The 25,824-nt window shown below is 38.0% G+C and overlaps 1 protein-coding gene across 1 annotated transcript in view; it reads right to left on the reverse strand.

The window, feature by feature from the left end:
* LOC137041043 (adhesion G protein-coupled receptor E2-like) overlaps positions 1-25,824 on the reverse strand; it is a 105,351-nt gene that overhangs the window by 46,301 nt on the left and 33,226 nt on the right. The window contains exon 8 of the mRNA XM_067416968.1: positions 23,215-23,361. Coding sequence (XP_067273069.1) covers positions 23,215-23,361 — 147 coding nt within the window. The remainder of the gene's footprint in view (positions 1-23,214; positions 23,362-25,824) is intronic.

A 25,824-nucleotide genomic window follows, 5' to 3' on the forward strand; every position in this document is an offset into this window, starting at 1 on the left:
CTTCCTATTTCATTTGTGCAGTTGGAATTTGGACCACATGTAGAAGGACTGAAACGACATTCATCTGTATCTAGAGTGGAAAAATAATTGTCATTTGTTTTAATACATACACATATAAAGGCATAAAATATGAAAAACAAGTGGCCTCTCACCAAGTAATACACTAACATAACTATAGGCATATAAGAAGAATATGGATGGAGAAAGTATAATATTATCATCTTTAAACACAAATGACCAGAAAATAAAGATTTTGAACAGCTGCGTTAGCATGTGCAACAGTAACAAACTAACAAACATTATTTTTCCACTCACAGTACTTAGAATCTTTGTAATGAATTTGGAATAAGAGGTTTTTTTTTTCTATAAATCATACCATTGCATGTGTTATTGCTGTTTATAGGGAGGTCTGGGTCTGTTACATTATATCCACTCTTGCACGAGCAATTGTAACTCCCAACAGTGTTGATGCAGATTGAGTTTGGACCACAGACGTTTGATCTCTCAACACATTCATCCACATCTTTAGTAAAGGGAAGTTAAGGGAAAATTAACAGTTTGGGTCAGTTTAATCTTATTTCTTGCCATTTTTACAATAGAATGCTTAATTTACAAAATTCAAAGTAAAAATGATACGGACAAAAACTATAGATAATTATGTAAGGTTAGAGTAAACAGATATGAACTGTACCTCTACATGTGTTATTGATGCTGATGGTAAGATTTGAGTTTGTTGCAGTGAATCCATCCAAACATGAGCAATTGTAACTTGGTACTTCATTTGTGCAGTTGGAATGTGGACCACATACAGATGGACCAAACCGACATTCATCTATATCTACGGGGGAAGCAAATGTAATGTACATACAAATATCAACACTGGAGAACTTGATAGACATCTTGTGTCTAACAACATCAACATCTACACTCACCTAAAGGATTATTAGGAACACCCTACTAATACCGTGTTTGACCCCCTTCCGCCTTCAGAACTGCCTTTATTCTACGTGGCATTGATTCAACAAGGTATTGACAGCATTCTTTGGAAATGTTGGCCCATATTGATAGGATAGCATCTTGCAGTTGATGGAGATTTGTGGAATACACATCCAGGGCACGAAGCTCCTGTTCCACCACATCCCAAAGATGCACTATTGGCTTGAGATCTGGTAACTGTGTGGGCCATTTTAGTACAGTAAACTCATTCTCGTGTTCAAGAAACCAATTTGAAATGATTAAAGGTTTTTGACATGGTGCATTATCCTGCTGGAAGTAGCCATCAGAGGATGGCTACATGGTGCTCATAAAGGGTTGGACATGGTCAGAAACAATGCTCAGGTAGGCCGTGGCATTTAAACAATGCCCAAATGGCACTAAGGGGCCTAAAGTGTGCCAAGAAAACATCCCCCACACCATTACACCACCACCACCAGCCTGCACAGTGGTAACAAGGCATGATGGATCCATGTTCTCATTCTGTTATGCCAAATTCTGACTCTACCATCTGAATGTCTCAACAGAAATCGAGACTTATCAGACCAGGCCACATTTTTATAGTCTTCAACTGTCCAATTTTGCTGAGCTCGTGCCAATTGTAGCCTCTTTACCTATTTGTAGCAGAGATGAGTGGTACCTAGTGGGGTCTTCTGCTGTTGTATCCCTTCCGCCTCGATGTTCTGTCTTGTGGCTTCACAAATGCTTTGCTGCATACCTCGGTTGTAATGAGTGGTTATTTCAGTCAAAGTTGCTCTTCTTGCAGTTTGAATCAGTCAGCCCATTCTCCTCTGACCTCTAGCATCAACAAGGCATTTTTGCCCACAGGACTGCTGCATACTGGATGTTTTTCCCTTTTCAAACCATTCTTTGTAAATCCTAGAAATGGTTGTGCATGAAAATCCCAGTAACTGAGCAGATTGTGAAATGCTCAGACCGGCCGGTCTGGCACCAACAACCATGCCATGCTCAAAATTGCTTAAATCACCTTTTTTCCCATTCTGACATTCAGTTTGGAGTTCAGGAGATTGTCTTGACCAGGACCACACCCCTAAATGCATTGAAGCAACTGCCATGTGATTGGTTTATTAGATAATTGCATTAATGAGAAATTGAACAGGTGTTCCTAATAATCCTTTATGTGAGTGTATACTAGAAGAATAAGAACCAACAAAGGACATTATCAACATTTTTTAAACACAAAAACCCCCCCAGAAAAATAAAGATTTTAAAAATGCATCTACATTTTGTCAAATTGTTTAAAGAAAATGTCCAAAAACACTTTCATACCTCCTGTATGGTAACACTTGCACTAAAATGACAAATTATTGAGGGAGTGTGGGGAATTCTTAGATTTTTGACTAACATCACCAATTTGTATGTATTCAAAGCATAATTTCAGATGTTACTGTTAACAGTGGATTTGAAGAAAAAAAAAAATTAAAAAAAAAAAAAAACGAACACAACTAACAGAAAAATAATTACTGTATCCATTTCCAAATACTGTTCTTTATCACATGTATACTACGAGCTTTTTCCATAAATCATACCTTTGCATGTGTTATTGCTGTTTACAGGGAGGTTTGGGTCTGTTACATTATATCCAATCTTGCACGAGCAATTGTAACTCCCAACAGTGTTGTTGCAGATTGAGTTTGGACCACAGACCTCTGATCTCTCGACACATTCATCCACATCTTTAGTAAAAGGAAGTTCAGAGGAAAATAACAGTTTGGATCACTCATTCTTTGGCATCTTTACAACAGATTGATTTATTTACAAAAATGTTATCCAAAGTAAAAAATCACAAGGATAAACTCTAGCTAATAATTAAAGGTTAGAGTAAACAAATCTGAATATTAACTGTACCTCTACATGTGTTATTGAGGCTGATTGTGAGATTTGAGTTTGTTGCAGTGAATCCATCCAAACATGAGCAATTGTAACTTCCTATTTCATTTGTGCAGTTGGAATTTGGACCACATGTAGAAGGACTGAAACGACATTCATCTGTATCTAGAGTGGAAAAATAATTGTCATTTGTTTTAATACATACACATATAAAGGCATAAAATATGAAAAACAAGTGGCCTCTCACCAAGTAATACACTAACATAACTATAGGCATATAAGAAGAATATGGATGGAGAAAGTATAATATTATCATCTTTAAACACAAATGACCAGAAAATAAAGATTTTGAACAGCTGCGTTAGCATGTGGAACAGTAACAAACTAACAAACATTATTTTTCCACTCACAGTACTTAGAATCTTTGTAATGAATTTGGAATAAGAGGTTTTTTTTTTCTATAAATCATACCATTGCATGTGTTATTGCTGTTTATAGGGAGGTTTGGGTCTGTTACATTATATCCACTCTTGCACGAGCAATTGTAACTCCCAACAGTGTTGATGCAGATTGAGTTTGGACCACAGACGTTTGATCTCTCAACACATTCATCCACATCTTTAGTAAAGGGAAGTTAAGGGAAAATTAACAGTTTGGGTCAGTTTAATCTTATTTCTTGCCATTTTTACAATAGAATGCTTAATTTACAAAATTCAAAGTAAAAATGATACGGACAAAAACTATAGATAATTATGTAAGGTTAGAGTAAACAGATATGAACTGTACCTCTACATGTGTTATTGATGCTGATGGTAAGATTTGAGTTTGTTGCAGTGAATCCATCCAAACATGAGCAATTGTAACTTGGTACTTCATTTGTGCAGTTGGAATGTGGACCACATACAGATGGACCAAACCGACATTCATCTATATCTACGGGGGAAGCAAATGTAATGTACATACAAATATCAACACTGGAGAACTTGATAGACATCTTGTGTCTAACAACATCAACATCTACACTCACCTAAAGGATTATTAGGAACACCCTACTCATACCGTGTTTGACCCCCTTCCGCCTTCAGAACTGCCTTTATTCTACGTGGCATTGATTCAACAAGGTATTGACAGCATTCTTTGGAAATGTTGGCCCATATTGATAGGATAGCATCTTGCAGTTGATGGAGATTTGTGGAATACACATCCAGGGCACGAAGCTCCTGTTCCACCACATCCCAAAGATGCACTATTGGCTTGAGATCTGGTAACTGTGGGGGCCATTTTAGTACAGTAAACTCATTCTCGTGTTCAAGAAACCAATTTGAAATGATTAAAGGTTTTTGACATGGTGCATTATCCTGCTGGAAGTAGCCATCAGAGGATGGCTACATGGTGCTCATAAAGGGTTGGACATGGTCAGAAACAATGCTCAGGTAGGCCGTGGCATTTAAACAATGCCCAAATGGCACTAAGGGGCCTAAAGTGTGCCAAGAAAACATCCCCCACACCATTACACCACCACCACCAGCCTGCACAGTGGTAACAAGGCATGATGGATCCATGTTCTCATTCTGTTATGCCAAATTCTGACTCTACCATCTGAATGTCTCAACAGAAATCGAGACTTATCAGACCAGGCCACATTTTTATAGTCTTCAACTGTCCAATTTTGCTGAGCTCGTGCCAATTGTAGCCTCTTTACCTATTTGTAGCAGAGATGAGTGGTACCTAGTGGGGTCTTCTGCTGTTGTATCCCTTCCGCCTCGATGTTCTGTCTTGTGGCTTCACAAATGCTTTGCTGCATACCTCGGTTGTAATGAGTGGTTATTTCAGTCAAAGTTGCTCTTCTTGCAGTTTGAATCAGTCAGCCCATTCTCCTCTGACCTCTAGCATCAACAAGGCATTTTTGCCCACAGGACTGCTGCATACTGGATGTTTTTCCCTTTTCAAACCATTCTTTGTAAATCCTAGAAATGGTTGTGCATGAAAATCCCAGTAACTGAGCAGATTGTGAAATACTCAGACCGGCCGGTCTGGCACCAACAACCATGCCATGCTCAAAATTGCTTAAATCACCTTTTTTCCCATTCTGACATTCAGTTTGGAGTTCAGGAGATTGTCTTGACCAGGACCACACCCCTAAATGCATTGAAGCAACTGCCATGTGATTGGTTTATTAGATAATTGCATTAATGAGAAATTGAACAGGTGTTCCTAATAATCCTTTATGTGAGTGTATACTAGAAGAATAAGAACCAACAAAGGACATTATCAACATTTTTTAAACACACAAAAAAAAAACAGAAAACTAAAATTTTAAAAATGCATCTACATTTTGTCAAATTGTTTAAAGAAAATGTCCAAAAACACTTTCATACCTCCTGTATGGTAACACTTGCACTAAAATGACAAATTATTGAGGGAGTGTGGGGAATTCTTAGATTTTTGACTAACATCACCAATTTGTATGTATTCAAAGCATAATTTCAGATGTTACTGTTAACAGTGGATTTGAAGAAGAAGAAAAAAAAAAAAGAAAAAAAAACGAACACAACTAACAGAAAAATAATTACTGTATCCATTTCCAAATACTGTTCTTTATCACATGTATACTACAAGCTTTTTCCATAAATCATACCTTTGCATGTGTTATTGCTGTTTACAGGGAGGTTTGGGTCTGTTACATTATATCCAATCTTGCACGAGCAATTGTAACTCCCAACAGTGTTGTTGCAGATTGAGTTTGGACCACAGACCTCTGATCTCTCGACACATTCATCCACATCTTTAGTAAAAGGAAGTTCAGAGGAAAATAACAGTTTGGATCACTCATTCTTTGGCATTTTTACAACAGATTGATTTATTTACAAAAATGTTATCCAAAGTAAAAAATCACAAGGATAAACTCTAGCTAATAATTAAAGGTTAGAGTAAACAAATCTGAATATTAACTGTACCTCTACATGTGTTATTGAGGCTGATAGTGAGTTTTGAGTTTGTTGCAGAGAATCCATCCAAACATGAGCAATTGTAACTTCCTATTTCATTTGTGCAGTTGGAATTTGGACCACATGTAGAAGGACTGAAATGACATTCATCTGTATCTAGAGTGGAAAAATAACTGTCATTTGTTTTAATACATACAGATATAAATGCATAAAATATGAAAAACAAGTGGCATCTCACCAAGTAATACACTAACATAACTACAGGCATATAAGAAGAATATGGATGGAGAAAGTATAATATTATCATCTTTAAACACAAATGACCAGAAAATAAAGATTTTGAACAGATGCGTTAGCATGTGCAACAGTAACAAACTAACAAACATTATTTTTCCACTCACAGTACTCAGAATCTTTGTAATGAATTTGGAATAAGAGGTTTTTTTTTTCTATAAATCATACCATTGCATGTGTTATTGCTGTTTATAGGGAGGTCTGGGTCTGTTACATTATATCCACTCTTGCACGAGCAATTGTAACTCCCAACAGTGTTGATGCAGATTGAGTTTGGACCACAGACGTTTGATCTCTCAACACATTCATCCACATCTTTAGTAAAGGGAAGTTAAGGGAAAATTAACAGTTTGGGTCAGTTTAATCTTATTTCTTGGCATTTTTACAATAGAATGCTTAATTTACAAAATTCAAAGTAAAAATGATACGGACAAAAACTATAGATAATTATGTAAGGTTAGAGTAAACAGATATGAACTGTACCTCTACATGTGTTATTGATGCTGATGGTAAGATTTGAGTTTGTTGCAGTGAATCCATCCAAACATGAGCAATTGTAACTTGGTACTTCATTTGTGCAGTTGGAATGTGGACCACATACAGATGGACCAAACCGACATTCATCTATATCTACGGGGGAAGCAAATGTAATGTACATACAAATATCAACACTGGAGAACTTGATAGACATCTTGTGTCTAACAACATCAACATCTACACTCACCTAAAGGATTATTAGGAACACCCTACTAATACCGTGTTTGACCCCCTTCCGCCTTCAGAACTGCCTTTATTCTACGTGGCATTGATTCAACAAGGTATTGACAGCATTCTTTGGAAATGTTGGCCCATATTGATAGGATAGCATCTTGCAGTTGATGGAGATTTGTGGAATACACATCCAGGGCACAAAGCTCCTGTTCCACCACATCCCAAAGATGCACTATTGGCTTGAGATCTGGTAACTGTGGGGGCCATTTTAGTACAGTAAACTCATTCTCGTGTTCAAGAAACCAATTTGAAATGATTAAAGGTTTTTGACATGGTGCATTATCCTGCTGGAAGTAGCCATCAGAGGATGGCTACATGGTGCTCATAAAGGGTTGGACATGGTCAGAAACAATGCTCAGGTAGGCCGTGGCATTTAAACAATGCCCAAATGGCACTAAGGGGCCTAAAGTGTGCCAAGAAAACATCCCCCACACCATTACACCACCACCACCAGCCTGCACAGTGGTAACAAGGCATGATGGATCCATGTTCTCATTCTGTTATGCCAAATTCTGACTCTACCATCTGAATGTCTCAACAGAAATCGAGACTTATCAGACCAGGCCACATTTTTATAGTCTTCAACTGTCCAATTTTGCTGAGCTCGCGCCAATTGTAGCCTCTTTACCTATTTGTAGCAGAGATGAGTGGTACCTAGTGGGGTCTTCTGCTGTTGTATCCCTTCCGCCTCGATGTTCTGTCTTGTGGCTTCACAAATGCTTTGCTGCATACCTCGGTGGTAATGAGTGGTTATTTCAGTCAAAGTTGCTCTTCTTGCAGTTTGAATCAGTCAGCCCATTCTCCTCTGACCTCTAGCATCAACAAGGCATTTTTGCCCACAGGACTGCTGCATACTGGATGTTTTTCCCTTTTCAAACCATTCTTTGTAAATCCTAGAAATGGTTGTGCATGAAAATCCCAGTAACTGAGCAGATTGTGAAATACTCAGACCGGCCGGTCTGGCACCAACAACCATGCCATGCTCAAAATTGCTTAAATCACCTTTTTTCCCATTCTGACATTCAGTTTGGAGTTCAGGAGATTGTCTTGACCAGGACCACACCCCTAAATGCATTGAAGCAACTGCCATGTGATTGGTTTATTAGATAATTGCATTAATGAGAAATTGAACAGGTGTTCCTAATAATCCTTTATGTGAGTGTATACTAGAAGAATAAGAACCAACAAAGGACATTATCAACATTTTTTAAACACAAAAACCCCCCCCAGAAAACTAAGATTTTAAAAATGCATCTACATTTTGTCAAATTGTTTAAAGAAAATGTCCAAAAACACTTTCATACCTCCTGTATGGTAACACTTGCACTAAAATGACAAATTATTGAGGGAGTGTGGGGAATTCTTAGATTTTTGACTAACATCACCAATTTGTATGTATTCAAAGCATAATTTCAGATGTTACTGTTAACAGTGGATTTGAAAAAGAAAAAAAAACGAACACAACTAACAGAAAAATAATTACTGTATCCATTTCCAAATACTGTTCTTTATCACATGTATACTATGAGCTTTTTCCATAAATCATACCTTTGCATGTGTTATTGCTGTTTATAGGGAGGTTTGGGTCTGTTACATTATATCCAATCTTGCACGAGCAATTGTAACTCCCAAAAGTGTTGTTGCAGATTGAGTTTGGACCACAGACCTCTGATCTCTCGACACATTCATCCACATCTTTAGTAAAAGGAAGTTCAGAGGAAAACAACAGTTTGGATCACTCATTCTTTGGCATCTTTACAACAGATTGATTTATTTACAAAAATGTTATCCAAAGTAAAAAAATCACAAGGATAAACTCTAGCTAATAATTAAAGGTTAGAGTAAACAAATCTGAATATTAACTGTACCTCTACATGTGTTATTGAGGCTGATTGTGAGATTTGAGTTTGTTGCAGAGAATCCATCCAAACATGAGCAATTGTAACTTCCTATTTCATTTGTGCAGTTGGAATTTGGACCACATGTAGAAGGACTGAAACGACATTCATCTGTATCTAGAGTGGAAAAATAATTGTCATTTGTTTTAATACATACACATATAAAGGCATAAAATATGAAAAACAAGTGGCATCTCACCAAGTAATACACTAACATAACTATAGGCATATAAGAAGAATATGGATGGAGAAAGTATAATATTATCATCTTTAAACACAAATGACCAGAAAATAAAGATTTTGAACAGCTGCGTTAGCATGTGCAACAGTAACAAACTAACAAACATTATTTTTCCACTCACAGTACTCAGAATCTTTGTAATGAATTTGGAATAAGAGGTTTTTTTTTTCTATAAATCATACCATTGCATGTGTTATTGCTGTTTATAGGGAGGTTTGGGTCTGTTACATTATATCCACTCTTGCACGAGCAATTGTAACTCCCAACAGTGTTGATGCAGATTGAGTTTGGACCACAGACGTTTGATCTCTCAACACATTCATCCACATCTTTAGTAAAGGGAAGTTAAGGGAAAATTAACAGTTTGGGTCAGTTTAATCTTATTTCTTGGCATTTTTACAATAGAATGCTTAATTTACAAAATTCAAAGTAAAAATGATACGGACAAAAACTATAGATAATTATGTAAGGTTAGAGTAAACAGATATGAACTGTACCTCTACATGTGTTATTGATGCTGATGGTAAGATTTGAGTTTGTTGCAGTGAATCCATCCAAACATGAGCAATTGTAACTTGGTACTTCATTTGTGCAGTTGGAATGTGGACCACATACAGATGGACCAAACCGACATTCATCTATATCTACGGGGGAACCAAATGTAATGTACATACAAATATCAACACTGGAGAACTTGATAGACATCTTGTGTCTAACAACATCAACATCTACACTCACCTAAAGGATTATTAGGAACACCCTACTAATACCGTGTTTGACTCCCTTCCGCCTTCAGAACTGCCTTTATTCTACGTGGCATTGATTCAACAAGGTATTGACAGCATTCTTTAGAAATGTTGGCCCATATTGATAGGATAGCATCTTGCAGTTGATGGAGATTTGTGGAATACACATCCAGGGCACGAAGCTCCTGTTCCACCACATCCCAAAGATGCACTATTGGCTTGAGATCTGGTGACTGTGGGGGCCATTTTAGTACAGTAAACTCATTCTCGTGTTCAAGAAACCAATTTGAAATGATTAAAGGTTTTTGACATGGTGCATTATCCTGCTGGAAGTAGCCATCAGAGGATGGCTACATGGTGCTCATAAAGGGTTGGACATGGTCAGAAACAATGCTCAGGTAGGCTGTGGCATTTAAACAATGCCCAAATGGCACTAAGGGGCCTAAAGTGTGCCAAGAAAACATCCGCCACACCATTACACCACCACCAACAGCCTGCACAGTGGTAACAAGGCATGATGGATCCATGTTCTCATTCTGTTATGCCAAATTCTGACTCTACCATCTGAATGTCTCAACAGAAATCGAGACTTATCAGACCAGGCCACATTTTTATAGTCTTCAACTGTCCAATTTTGCTGAGCTCGTGCCAATTGTAGCCTCTTTACCTATTTGTAGCAGAGATGAGTGGTACCTAGTGGGGTCTTCTGCTGTTGTATCCCTTCCGCCTCGAGGTTGTGTGTTGTGGTTTCACATATGCTTTGCTGCATACCTCGGTTGTAATGAGTGGTTATTTCAGTCAAAGTTGCTCTTCTTGCAGTTTGAATCAGTCAGCCCATTCTCCTCTGACCTCTAGCATCAACAAGGCATTTTTGCCCACAGGACTGCTGCATACTGGATGTTTTTCCCTTTTCACACCATTCTTTGTAAATCCTAGAAATAGTTGTGCATGAAAATCCCAGTAACTGAGCAGATTGTGAAATACTCAGACCAGCCGGTCTGGCACCAACAACCAGGCCATGCTCAAAATTGCTTAAATCACCCTTCTTTCCCATTCTGACATTCAGTTTGGAGTTCAGGAGATTGTCTTGACCAGGACCACACCCCTAAATGCATTGAAGCAACTGCCATGTGATTGGTTTATTAGATAATTGCATTAATGAGAAATTGAACAGGTGTTCCTAATAATCCTTTATGTGAGTGTATACTAGAAGAATAAGAACCAACAAAGGACATTATCAACATTTTTTAAACACAACCCCCCCCCCAGAAAACTAAGATTTTAAAAATGCATCTACATTTTGTCAAATTGTTTAAAGAAAATGTCCAAAAACACTTTCATACCTCCTGTATGGTAACACTTGCACTAAAATGACAAATTATTGAGGGAGTGTGGGGAATTCTTAGATTTTTGACTAACATCACCAATTTGTATGTATTCAAAGCATAATTTCAGATGTTACTGTTAACAGTGGATTTGAAAAAGAAAAAAAAACGAACACAACTAACAGAAAAATAATTACAGTATCCATTTCCAAATACTGTTCTTTATCACATGTATACTATGAGCTTTTTCCATAAATCATACCTTTGCATGTGTTATTGCTGTTTACAGGGAGGTTTGGGTCTGTTACATTATATCCAATCTTGCACGAGCAATTGTAACTCCCAAAAGTGTTGTAGCAGATTGAGTTTGGACCACAGACCTCTGATCTCTCGACACATTCATCCACATCTTTAGTAAAAGGAAGTTCAGAGGAAAATAACAGTTTGGATCACTCATTCTTTGGCATCTTTACAACAGATTGATTTATTTACAAAAATGTTATCCAAAGTAAAAAATCACAAGGATAAACTCTAGCTAATAATTAAAGGTTAGAGTAAACAAATCTGAATATTAACTGTACCTCTACATGTGTTATTGAGGCTGATAGTGAGTTTTGAGTTTGTTGCAGAGAATCCATCCAAACATGAGCAATTGTAACTTCCGATTTCATTTGTGCAGTTGGAATTTGGACCACATGTAGAAGGACTGAAACGACATTCATCTGTATCTAGAGTGGAAAAATAATTGTCATTTGTTTTAATACATACACATATAAAGGCATAAAATATGAAAAACAAGTGGCATCTCACCAAGTAATACACTAACATAACTATAGGCATATAAGAAGAATATGGATGGAGAAAGTATAATATTATCATCTTTAAACACAAATGACCAGAACATAAAGATTTTGAACAGCTGCGTTAGCATGTGCAACAGTAACAAACTAACAAACATTATTTTTCCACTCACAGTACACAGAATCTTTGTAATGAATTTGGAATAAGAGGTTTTTTTTTTCTATAAATCATACCATTGCATGTGTTATTGCTGTTTATAGGGAGGTTTGGGTCTGTTACATTATATCCACTCTTGCACGAGCAATTGTAACTCCCAACAGTGTTGATGCAGATTGAGTTTGGACCACAGACGTCTGATCTCTCAACACATTCATCCACATCTTTAGTAAAGGGAAGTTAAGGGAAAATTAACAGTTTGGGTCAGTTTAATCTTATTTCTTGGCATTTTTACAATAGAATGCTTAATTTACAAAATTCAAAGTAAAAATGATACGGACAAAAACTATAGATAATTATGTAAGGTTAGAGTAAACAGATATGAACTGTACCTCTACATGTGTTATTGATGCTGATGGTAAGATTTGAGTTTGTTGCAGTGAATCCATCCAAACATGAGCAATTGTAACTTGGTACTTCATTTGTGCAGTTGGAATGTGGACCACATACAGATGGACCAAACCGACATTCATCTATATCTACGGGGGAAGCAAATGTAATGTACATACAAATATCAACACTTGAGAACTTGATAGACATCTTGTGTCTAACAACATCAACATCTACACTCACCTAAAGGATTATTAGGAACACCCTACTAATACCGTGTTTGACCCCCTTCCGCCTTCAGAACTGCCTTTATTCTACGTGGCATTGATTCAACAAGGTATTGACAGCATTCTTTAGAAATGTTGGCCCATATTGATAGGATAGCATCTTGCAGTTGATGGAGATTTGTGGAATACACATCCAGGGCACGAAGCTCCTGTTCCACTACATCCCAAAGATGCACTATTGGTTTGAGATCTGGTGACTGTGGGGACCATTTTAGTACAGTAAACTCATTCTCGTGTTCAAGAAACCAATTTGAAATGATTAAAGGTTTTTGACATGGTGCATTATCCTGCTGGAAGTAGCCATCAGAGGATGGCTACATGGTGCTCATAAAGGGTTGGACATGGTCAGAAACAATGCTCAGGTAGGCCGTGGCATTTAAACAATGCCCAAATGGCACTAAGGGGCCTAAAGTGTGCCAAGAAAACATCCCCCTCACCATTACACCACCACCACCAGCCTGCACAGTGGTAACAAGGCATGATGGATCCATGTTCTCATTCTGTTATGCCAAATTCTGACTCTACCATCTGAAAGTCTCAACAGAAATCGAGACTTATCAGACCAGGCCACATTTTTATAGTCTTCAACTGTCCAATTTTGCTGAGCTTGTGCCAATTGTAGCCTCTTTTCCTATTTGTAGCAGAGATGAGTGGTACCCGGTGGGGTCTTCTGCTGTTGTATCCTTTCCGCCTCGAGGTTGTATGTTGTGGCTTCACAAATGCTTTGCTGCATACCTCGGTTGTAATGAGTGGTTATTTCAGTCAAAGTTGCTCTTTTAGCAGTTTGAATCAGTCAGCCCATTCTCCCCTGAACTCTAGTATCAACAAGGCATTTTTCCCCACAGGACTGCTGCATACTGGATGTTTTTCCCTTTTCACACCATTCTTTGTAAATCCTAGAAATGACTGTGCATGAAAATCCCAGTAACTGGGCAGATTGTGAAATACTCAGACCGGCCGGTCTGGCACCAACAACCATGCCATGCTCAAAATTGCTTAAATCACCTTTTTTCCCATTCTGACATTCAGTTTGGAGTTCAGGAGATTGTCTTGACCAGGACCACACCCCTAAATGCATTGACGCAACTGCCATGTGATTGGTTTATTAGATAATTGCATTAATGAGAAATTGAACAGGTGTTCCTAATAATCCTTTAGGTGAGTGTATACTAGAAGAATAAGAACCAACAAAGGACATTATCAACATTTTTTAAACACAAAAAAACAGAAAACTAAGATTTTAAAAATGCATCTACATTTTGTCAAATTGTTTAAAGAAAATGTCCAAAAACACTTTCACACCTCCTGTATGGTAACACTTGCACTACAATGACAAATTATTGAGGGAGTGTGGGGAATTCTTAGATTTTTGACTAACATCACCAATATGTATGTATTCAAAACATAAATTGAGATGTTACTGTTAACAGTGGATTTTCTTCTCTTTCTGAGGCTGCTGTTTTTTCGGATGAGTTCGGATGAATCAATGCTGATGTTTGGTTATCTTAATTCTCCACTGGTGAGGCTTACGGTCAATCTATTTGTCAAATTATTCAATATGTTAAGGCAAGTCCAAATCAATTGGGTACATTTGTGTGAAGGTGAGCACATTTATTATCCTCAAAGGATACGATGAGTACACCAACGAGTATGTGGATTAACAAAGAATACATAAATGTAAATTTTATAATTGTAAGCCTTTCTTTAAATTTTTCTGGAAGAGTTAAAATTGTATGCCTGTTTGATTTCTGACTCTTCCAATAAGAAAGCTGTAAAAAACATGAATCTTTTTAAAAGATATATTATTTTCCTGCTTACTGGCATCTAATGTTGTCATTCTGTGTTTCATGTTATTAAAATAAAAAATTAAGAAAAATAATTAATAAAAAACAAAGAACTTCTACCATAAATTTAGTCTATCAGTTTTAAATAAATAAAACTGTAGGCTATTATTATTATTTAAATCATGTAGAATGTACATGCATTTCATTATTTATCTAAAGAATACAGAGTTAATAAAGAATTTAGAATATGTGTCCCTACCTATCGAATGCGCCATAATCCAATCCAGCAGGTGGCGGTAATGCACATTTCAAGACATCCACCAATCAGATCAAAGCAAGCGCAGCTGAACAGACTTCAAGCGCGAAAAAGAGACACAGGACAACGACCGTGTTTTTTTTAGAGGTAAGTGGCCTACACAAATATATTTATAAAATTCATCTCAATTCATCATTTTAATTTAGTATTTTTATTCATCTTTATGTTTTACAATCTTTATGTGCTTCTCCTGAGCGAGTCAGAGTGAACTGCAATGTTAATAATAGTCACATGAACACCCTCTTAAGTTAACGTTACACAACCAACGGCCAGAATAATCTTAATACATTGAGTTTCAGTTTGTTTTTCACCAAACCATATCATATTTGTATTCATTTTTTATTTCTTAAGATCGGCATATACACTGTGAATTGCGTCCGAATTCTGACTCGTGCAACTTTTTTTTTTTTTTTTTTTTTTGTCGTGCGTCGTTTGTTGTGAGGTGTTCATCTATTTTATGAGATGATTTTAGTATTAAGATGATTCATCTGTGCATGCAACGAGTAAAATGTGCATTTGTGGAAACGGTGCTGCGCATGCATTCATTGACTTGTGAGTCGATCCTATTTGATTCATTTGGATTTTGAGACCATATAGAATCGACTCACAAAGTTAATGAATGCATGTGCGGCGCGAATCCACAAACGTATCTTACTCGTTGCACGCACAGATTAATCATTTCGAATCATCCTATATTCGTACAATGTATAAACGAGAGGCGATCGGAAGGTTAGATGAATTTCTTGCTTGTCAGTAATTGTGTTCGCCACTCGTGAGAGTATCACAAAGCTGAAGCAGAACTAGAACTGATTGACCTGTTAGCGCGGTGAGGGGAAATACAATCAGCTTATAACTCTGCTTCAGTTGTGCCATATCATCACAAGAGCAGATCACAATGACATCATTACAAATTAATCTTTAATGCAGCAAGAAAAAGGAAAAGAAAAGAGTGAGGTCTTTAAGTTCTGTAGACAGCTATATCAGTTGTGCCTCCAGTTCGTGTTGTAAATGGAAAAAAAATCTCTTCCAAACCACCATGTAGCCTATACAGCTCCTCTTTTTTTTCTTAATTTAGCTATTTGGTCATTCATTTACTTGTTTCATTTTCACACTTTATTTATTTACTATTAAATACAATAATATTATTAGATAAAACACCGGATATAGTCACTTTACTTTTTCATTCATTGTGCGTCTGCAGGTCCTTTAAAGTCTATACTAAGGGTGCGTTCACACTTGTAGTTCGGTTAGTTTGGTTCGTTTGGTCCGGACCAAAAAACAAAAACAAACATAATAGTCCTGGTCCGCTTAGCGTTCACACGGGCATTTTTAACAGCGAACCTAAAGTTACCGAACCAAAGGCTCAGGGAGACGGTAACAACCTGATTGGTCGGCTTATGTGACGTAGGAGCTCGTTTACCGAACATTCAAAACAATGCTGTGTGCGGATTACACGCGCGGGCATTTTATGCATGTACATATGGCATTATTTTTTACCAGAGAACTCCTGAAGAGCTCATGAAATGTTCACAACATTCAAAACAACGCTGTGTGCTGGATTAAACGCGATCATTTTATGCGTGTACATGTGGCATTATTTGTACCCGCTGAGAACTCATGAAGAGCTCATAAAATGTTCAAAACATTCAAAACAGCAGCAGTATTTCCTCCGTTGTGCAGAACAGAGACGGCCGTTCTGTCGTCTGCACCTGCTAATAATGGGCAACACAGGAACTTTGATGAGAAGAGCTAGGTATGCTTTTTGTGCGTTTTTCTAGCATTTTCGAAACATGCTCGTCTGACCAAATATTGATTAGGCACTTCCTCGTTGCTCCACGTTTGCCCTCTAACATTAAAGTTACTCATTTTGGATACACCGATCTTTCCGCGTCGTCAAATCAGCTGCATTATGAGTTGCATCTTGTGACATTATACGTCCGGTTTTTGGTCCGTTTACATGTCTTTGGTCCGTGTTGCGTTCATATATCAATCGAACCGCACCAGAGTTCGTTTGGAAGCGGACCGAGACCCATCTTTTTAGCGGTCTCGGTCTGCTTGTTTGGTGCGCAGCAGGGTTCGGATGGCAGCGTTGACATATGTTCAAATGAACCGCACTAACCGAGCAACCGCACCAGGGTTCATTTTAATCGAACCAAACATGACAAGTGTGAACGCACCCTTAAAATGCATTAAATAGTCCTGAATTAAAGGACTATCAAGATTTTGATAAAATTTCAAGTTTCACTTCATTTTGTTGTAGGCTATATTTGTAATGTATAATTAATCACATTTCCAAATATTTACTAACTTCTTGTTGTTTTAGATGCCGTGAATGCTGATAAAAAGAGGGATCAGAATTTATATTTGCTGGGACGGTGCAAAACTGGCTCCATTACAACCTGAAAGGCTTCAGGGCATTGCTCATGGTGGAACCCCCTGAGTTTGGAGTATTTTATTCTTTCTTCTACCTTCTTTCTTTCAGTATTACTGTGTAATTTCTGTATTTATTGGCAAGTTTACATTTGTATTTACTTCCATTTTGCAGATGCACGTTGTCATGTTTTTCCAGGCTCTTCTCATTTGTGTCATAAATTCAGATGTAATTGTTTCAAGTCAATGTGAGATTTCCTGTTGTAACTGTGGGGGCATAAATAAATACATTTGCATGTAAACTGAAGGATGTTGTTTACTTTGAGTGACTTTTTGATGCAAAATCATATCGATTGCAGCCACACATGGTCTCTTATTACAATTAATAAAATAAAGAGACAAATGAACTGGCATAGAATCCTGCTGTACATAAAGCAAGATTGATCTATTTTTCATTGTTGAAATAACATTATTTTTTTAATGGTGCAAACCTGATGAAAAATCAATGTTATATTTCAATATTGATTCAATGATATTTTGATTGATGCATTAACATTGATTCAACATTGATTCACTTAAATAAGTGGTTTAATTAATTTTATAATTAATTTTAGTTGGAAAACTATTGATTTTAAGCCCATCTTGATCTATTTTTCATCATTGAAATAACATTATTTCAGGGTGCAAACCTGATGAAAAATCAACATTCTCAACATTGACATCTCAACATTGATTCAATGATATTTTAGTTGATGCATTAACATTGATTCAACGCTGATTCACTGTTTGTCTGCTATCTGGGTCATTCTTGTCTGCTCGGTTACCAAATTCCGAAACTTTGTCGAACTTGTCAGAAAAGCTGTCCCACTTATCAGTATCTGCCCAGGCTGATGTTACCAATCTTATTAGTAGGTATCTGAACTTGTTTAATGATTTTCCTTCGACCACTCATGTAATAAAACACGATTATAGATGTTGGTTTGCACACTCCAGTTAGACAGAATGCTTATCGTGTTAACCCAGTTGAAAGAGAGCTAATGAAGCAAGAAACTCAGTACTTACTAGAGCACAATCTAGCAGTTCCTAGTGCTAGCCCATGGGGTTCACCATGTCTACTTGTCCCCAAGTCCGATGGTACCTCAAGGTTTTGTACGGACTACAGAAAAGTTAATGCTTTAACAAAAGCTGACTCCTTTCCGCTTCCTTGCATGGAAAATTGCGTTGATCGAGTAGGTAATGGTAAATTTGAGACTAAACTTGATCTGCTCAAAGGATATTGGCAGGTGCCCCTCACTGAGCAAGCATCTGAGGTCTCTGCATTTGCTAGCCCTGATGTGTTTTTACAGTATCGAGTTATGGCTTTTGGCCTTCGAAATAGCTTTTGGCTACTTTTCAGTGACTAATGTCCATAGTATTGTCTGATGTGTCTAATTGTGAAGCTTATCTTGATGATGTTGTGTGCTATGCAGATACATGGGAAGACCACCTCAAAACCTTGAAGGATGTCTTCAAACACCTAAGAGACGCCAATCTCACCCTAAACTTGTCAAAATGCGAATTTGGCTGTGCTACTATTATTTACCTAGGAAAGGAGGTTGGTAATGGTCAGGATTGTCCACTTAACTCAAAAATACAGGCCATCCTTGATTTTCCGGTTCCCAAGACTAGGAAGGAGCTTTGTCGATTCCTTGGGATGGCTGGTTACTACCGCTGTTTTTGCAAAAACTTTTCTGATGTTGCCAGTCCACTCACTGGATTGCTACGCAAGGCAGTCTCATTTAAGTGGTCCTCGGAATGTCAATTCGTTTTTGAAGCATTAAAGTCCTTGCTTTGTAGTGCCCCTGTGCTTGCCGCACCCTGCTTTGAAAAGTCGTTCATATTAGAAGTGGCTGCTAGTGGTATAGGTGCAGGTGCAGTCCTGCTTCAGACTGATAGTGCTGGTTTGAATCACCCAATTAGCTTCTTTTTAAGAAAAAAAATCACAGTACCATAGAAAAGGAAGCACTTGCCTTGATTCTGGCTCTCCAACATTTTGAGGTCTACGTCGGTTCGAGCTCACAACCTGTTACTGTCTATACCGACCATAACCCTCTTGTATTTCTTCAACGTATGTCTAATGCTAATCATCGTCTGATGCGACGGTCACTAATCTGTCAAAGCTACAATCTGGAGATTTGTCATAAAAAGGGTATCGACAATGTAATTGCTGATTCATTGTCCCGTGTTAATCAGTAAAACAGTATGTTTTATTTTATGGATGGGGGTGTTATGAGCAGAGTCATTTATTCATTCATCCCATCCTGTTGTCCTGTGTTTGTCTTGTGAATTTTCTCTCTCTGTGTATGTGCACATGCATGTTTGTATTACAGGTGGGCGGTGACTTGTGTTAACCTGTTGGAGGCTGCAATTGGTTCTCCCTCTCACCTGATCCAGATAAAAGGACCGCCCCTAACACACTGAGGGGGCCATCTTTGTGCCATTGTGTCTTTGATTGTTTTGCATCGCTACGTATCGTTTGTTAGAGTGTCGTGCCTAGTGATGGCCAAATGAGGCTTCCTGAACCAATGAGGCTTTTCAGCCCATTGCTTCACCAAAAGGTTAATTTACCTGAAGCCTCATGAAACAGTGTGCTCCCTAGTGACACCTGCTGTGCAAAGCAATGCATCGCACAGATTTCTATTCATTCTGAGCAATCAAATTTTCATAGTGTGGGCACACCCTTTTTCTATTGCCTGTGTATTAATAAAGTATTTTACTCTGCCTGTATTAACCTATGCACACACAACTCACACAAACACACAACTTTGTGTTCAACTATTCAGTAGTTCTTTGAGTTAGTGATGAGTGAATGCCCAGAATGATTGTAAATAAATTATTGTGAGTGCAGTGCTTATGGGACTGGAATTGTGGAACAGCAAACTGCAACAGGGATGGGAAAAGCTTTCCCTAATACAGTCTAGTCTTATAATAATATTATTAATAATAATAATAGCAATAATATATATAATAATAACACTAGGCCTACTACTAAAATATGAGGGGCCGTACAAGCCATAATTCCTTCTGGTACTCTCACACACATACATACAAACATATATATATATACAGTCCCTGACAAAAGTCTTGTCGCTTGTGTACAAATTGACCTAAAGTGCCGCTGAAATATATTTCTAATCAAGATATTTTTACAAGAAAGGGCTCATTTTAATCCCAACAGCTTTTATGATAATGTTTCAGTGAAAAACTAAACTTTCAAAAAGTATTCTAATATTCACAGCTTGATAAAGCCCATTGAGTCAGTTTTTGCAAAGACATAAGTGTTGTCACCTTGTCATATGAGCTTCCCCTGTGACTAATATTGGATCAATTAGGTCTCAAGTGTGTATAAAAAGAACCCCAGTACAATTCACATTAACTGCAACTAGACCTCTGCAAACATGCTTAAGATTCACCCTGAGACTAAAGTTTTGATTATCATGAGGCTGAAGACCAGATCCACTGCTGATGTGGCAGACACCTTCAATGTGTCTCAGCGTCAAGTACAGAGGATATTTTTTTTTTTTGAAGAGACTGGAGACGTTTTTGACAAGCCCAGGTCAGGCAGACCCCGCAAGACAACTGCTCGAGAGGACCGTTTGTTGGTTCGAAAATCCAAGGCCAGCCCATTTTCCACAGCAGCAGAGCTCCACGAGACCTGGTCTCCTGAAGTCCCTGTGTCAACCAGAACAGTTTGTCGGATTCTGTCTCGAAATGGCCTCCATGGTCGAATCAGTGCCCAGAAGCCAGCACGAAACAAAAGACAATTGAAAAACCGTGTGGCATTTGCCAAGGCCCACAGCCTGCTAAAAGGATGGACGCTGAAAAAGTGGCAGAAGGTGGATTTTTCAGATGAATCTTCTGTTGAATTACACCACAGTCGCCGCAAATATTGCAGGAGACCTACTGGAGCCAGAATGGATCCGAGATTCACCCAGAAAACAGTGAAGTTTGGTGGCGGAAAAATCATGGTCTGGGGTTACATCCAGTATGGGGGTGTGCGAGAGATCTGCAGGGTGGAAGACAACATCAATAGTCTAAAATACCAAGAAATCTTAGCTACCTCTTATATTCCCAACCATAAAAGAGGCCAAATTCTGCAGCAGGACGGTACTCCATCGCATACTTCCATCTCCACATCAAAGTTCCTCAAGGCGAAGAAGATCAAGATGCTCCAGGATTGGCCAGCCCAGTCACCAGACATGAACATCATTGAGCATATGTGGGGTAGGATGAAAGAGGAAGCATGGAAGACGAAACCAAAGAATATTGATGAACTCTGGGAGGCATGCAAGACTGCTTTCTTAGCTATTCCTGATGACTTCATCAATAAATTGTATGAATCCTTGCCAAACCGCATGGATGCAGTCCTTCAAGCTCATGGAAGTCATACAAGATATTAAATTTTATTAAATCTCACAGCACCACAACTTAATTTGCTGACATATTTTTGTATTTGCAGTAAATTTGTTCCATTTCTGTATAGGCGACAAAACTTTTGTCTTGCCAAAATTTGACCTTTCTGTCTTGATTAAATGATAAATATTTTTTCTGTGAACATTATTTATTTCAGTGCATTAAACATCATTTGGGAGGGTTTTAGCTTTTCATATGAGCTATTTCTAACACCAATTAATTAATTAAAAGTCAGGTTAATATCAGGTATTTCTAGAAAATAGATAACCGACAAGACTTTTGTCAGGGACTGTATATATACATTATAATTACGTAGTATAGGTATTACAACTAGGCTAATTTACTCTAATAATCTACTGAACTATGTATAATTTACTCTAATAATCTACTAAACTAAGTATAATGTAATATAATATATAATACAGCTATGATATATAATGATATCACTACTACATACAACCAACACCTCAACACCAATGCAAATGCCTACTGCAAACCCCACAAGAGGCGCGACGTTTTGGGCCACTTTTATCCGGAAGCGATACTCAGAATGAAGCAATGATGTATTCAACAGAAAACGAGGCCTCGTTTGTCATCGTCACGTGATTTTCACGGAAACGATACAAGCCTCGAATCGGGGCTTCATCTGGAACGCCCCTTTTTGCTCGACACAAGCTCCGGAGCCTCGCTTCAGATGTCCCATCACTAGTCGTGCCAGAGAGATTGATTGTGAGTGATTATTAGCTTGTATTTGTGAATGTGACTATAGTATTTTGATCGTTGTTATTTCCTGTTTACTTGACCTACGCCTGATTGACTATCGACTTTGGATTTTGATTTTGCTTTGTTTGCTACACTTCTGTATATATTATCTGCAAATACTTTTCTATATATCTTTGCCAAATCAAGGGACGTAGGGGGTTTGACGTCATTTTATTTTGTACATATTTTAGGGAGGTAAGTAAGTTTAAACTGTATTTTTTCTTTATTTTCAAAATTTAGGAATTGTAGAGGTAAAACAAAAGGTTTCTTCTGTTTGTTATTTTTGGCCTTGTCTACCCCTGAAGCTAAACCCTGTGTAAGAAATAAATATTTGTTCAATTTTATCTCTCTGGTAGTGAGACTCTTTTCTTCCTCTTCCTGTTCGTCGTAACAACGTCGTAATAACACGAACACAACTAACAGAAAAATAATTCCTGTAATAATTCCATTTCCAAATACTGTTCTTTATCACATGTATACTATGAGCTTTTTCTATAAATCATACCTTTGCATGTGTTATTGCTGTTTATAGGGAGGTTTGGGTCTGTTACATTATATCCAATCTTGCACGAGCAATTGTAACTCCCAACAGTGTTGTTGCAGATTGAGTTTGGACCACAGACCTCTGATCTCTCGACACATTCATCCACATCTTTAGTAAAAGGAAGTTCAGAGGAAAATAACAGTTCAGATCACTCATTCTTTGACATCTTTACAACAGATTGATTTATTTACAAAAATGTTATCCAAAGTAAAAAAAAATAAAAAATCACAAGGATAAACTCTAGCTAATAATTATGCAAGGTTAGAATAAACATATGAACTGTACCTCTACATGTGTTATTGATGCTGATGGTGAGATTTGAGTTTGTTGCAGTGAATCCATCCAAACATGAGCAATTGTAACTTCCCATTTCATTTGTGCAATTTGAATTTGGACCACATGTAGAAGGACTGAAACGACATTCATCTGTATCTAGAGTGGGAAAATAATTGTCATTTGTTTTAATACATACACATATAAAGACATAAAATATAAAATATACATACCTCCTGTATGGTAACAATTGCACTAAAATGACAAATCATTATTGATGAAATGTGGGTAATTGTCACAGGGTGTTTTGGTGTAGGTCCATGTTTCATTTTTTTTTAGTTCCCATTCAGTCGGTTCACTCGGAACAACACATGACTATGGGATATCACGCTCTAGCGCCATCTGCTGAAGACACCTTTATTCACGCCTGAAAGGCCAATGATGCATGACAACGTGGGCGGGGTCACCTGCCCACAGCTTGTTCAACTTCACCCAGAGATGCGCAGACCGATCGGCTGCAGACTTGAAGCACTGCATGCCGGTTAGAAATTTTGTCCGACTTGAGACAGCGCAGACGGCACATGACTGTGATGTATGTCAACAAAGTACCACGAGAGCAATTCGAGACCAGCCGGCTGATGCAGCCGGTGCAGATTCTCAAGGGGGACTGCAGGAGGATGCAAGAGCTCTGATGACGGCACAGCTGATCCACGATAGGCCGGATTCACCACATGACAGCGATCACGTGAGTTTCGTGTTTATTCTAAATCCTTATGTTATGCTAATGCTCACAAATAATTTATTTATAACAGTACAATCTCTTTTCATGTAGTCGCGATGTTATATTGTCATGTCTATCAAACAAAAATTGATAAAAACCATTGACGACAATTCATTGATAGTGTAGGTTTTGTAAGAATGGATTTCACCTGAGAACACACTCAAGGAATCAAAGCTGCAATAAGACAATAAAACTTCACTCTCTGAATACAAGAGATAACAAGACTTTACCTGGTCCAATCCTATTTCCTCACCCCTGCCGCGATATGACCCTCTCGCCCTCTGTCTCAGGGCTACACAAACATGCAAATCTCACAGATACTGTATTACCACAGATGTCGTGCCAGGATAGATCAAACCGTAGGACTCAATGACTGGAGCATGGAGCGCAGCATTAGGGATAATCTGATTTCTGACTATCACTGTATTAGCAAGTTGCAGTTCCTGTGATTATTATTCCCATTACGCTTTAAGATGAGTAAGCAGGCGCAACCACTTAAAGGTAAAATATTCACTCTGTAATCCTCTGACTAATATCAGAACTGACCCATCTGCGTCCGTGAGAAAATGTAAATCGCAAAACATATGTCTCTGAGCGATATCGGGTCCCTTAATGAACGAAGAAAGTGAGAAGTAGAGATACTCAGAGAAATCAAATATCTAAATTAAATCACAACTAATCATACGATCAGCCGTAAATTTATAAACGTAACAAACTCAATGAAATTACATACAATTAGAGTCAGATTAAAACTCAACATGGAGTCAGATTTAAAATTGGATCTTCACATTTTAATAAATTGCAGTGTTCTTTATAGAAGCGCCTGAAAAAGACATACACGCAGAAGTCCTTCGACCAGCTGCTGGATTCCTACGTTGGGCCAAACAGGTGGCGTTTACAGTTTATATGTAAAACTTTAATCTTGTCCAAATAGATGCTTTATTAAGCAGTACATAAAGTATTGAATGAAAATGTCATTTGAAACCTCTGTTTATTTGAGAAATATTGCATTTATTTAACTTCAGCTGTGATAAAGTTTGCAAACACAGCACAAGCGTCACTGCGGGAAGCAGAAAGTGTCCGACTTCACCTTTCCGTTTGCAGCTCCTCCCCGCCTGCACTCAGCTACTCTCGCAGATCGCATGCATCCAGCCGCAGCCGATGTCAAACACACCTAATCTTTGTTTTGTTTATGTATGGGCGTCAGGGGACGCCCATAGAGGGGGGGATCTGTCACAGGTTGTTTTGGTGTAGGTTCATGTTTCATGTTTTTTAGTTTATCATTGTTCACTGTCATGTTTTGTCATGCACTTCCTGGTTTCGTCATGTGGTCTATTGTCATGTGATTCCATGCCCTCATGAGTTCCTGCCTCGTGTTCCTGTCATGTTGTCATTATCTGTGTCCCAAAGTGAAGTGCGCAAACTTCGAAGGCCTTAATTACGTCATACCGGCACTACAAAGGCTGTCCCAAAGTGAAGGCATTTGTAGTGCGATTGCATCACAGCAGGGCAACGAAGGCCTTCCCTATCCCAGAATTTATAGCACACTGACTGGTGACTACAGGATTCGACTGGTCCGCATCCCGCTCACGCTTAAAATTCACTCCGTGCTCACCTCGTCACCTGCTATAAATTATTTTATTCCCGACGTACCCGACTGATCCAGTTAAATTTAGATTTCGTTTCCAGAATATCTCTTTTAAATTTCCCTTACAGACAGTGGGGATAGGATATGATGTCCGTGCAATCATATATTTTTCTTATAGGCTAGGCTACTTAACGCCATAGCTAAAAAAAATTGACAGACAAAAATAGGCTTAATCAAATGCGACATCTGTCAC

The sequence above is a fragment of the Pseudorasbora parva genome, chromosome 15 (assembly GCF_024679245.1).
Source record: "Pseudorasbora parva isolate DD20220531a chromosome 15, ASM2467924v1, whole genome shotgun sequence".
In the NCBI taxonomy this organism is placed as follows: domain Eukaryota; kingdom Metazoa; phylum Chordata; class Actinopteri; order Cypriniformes; family Gobionidae; genus Pseudorasbora; species Pseudorasbora parva.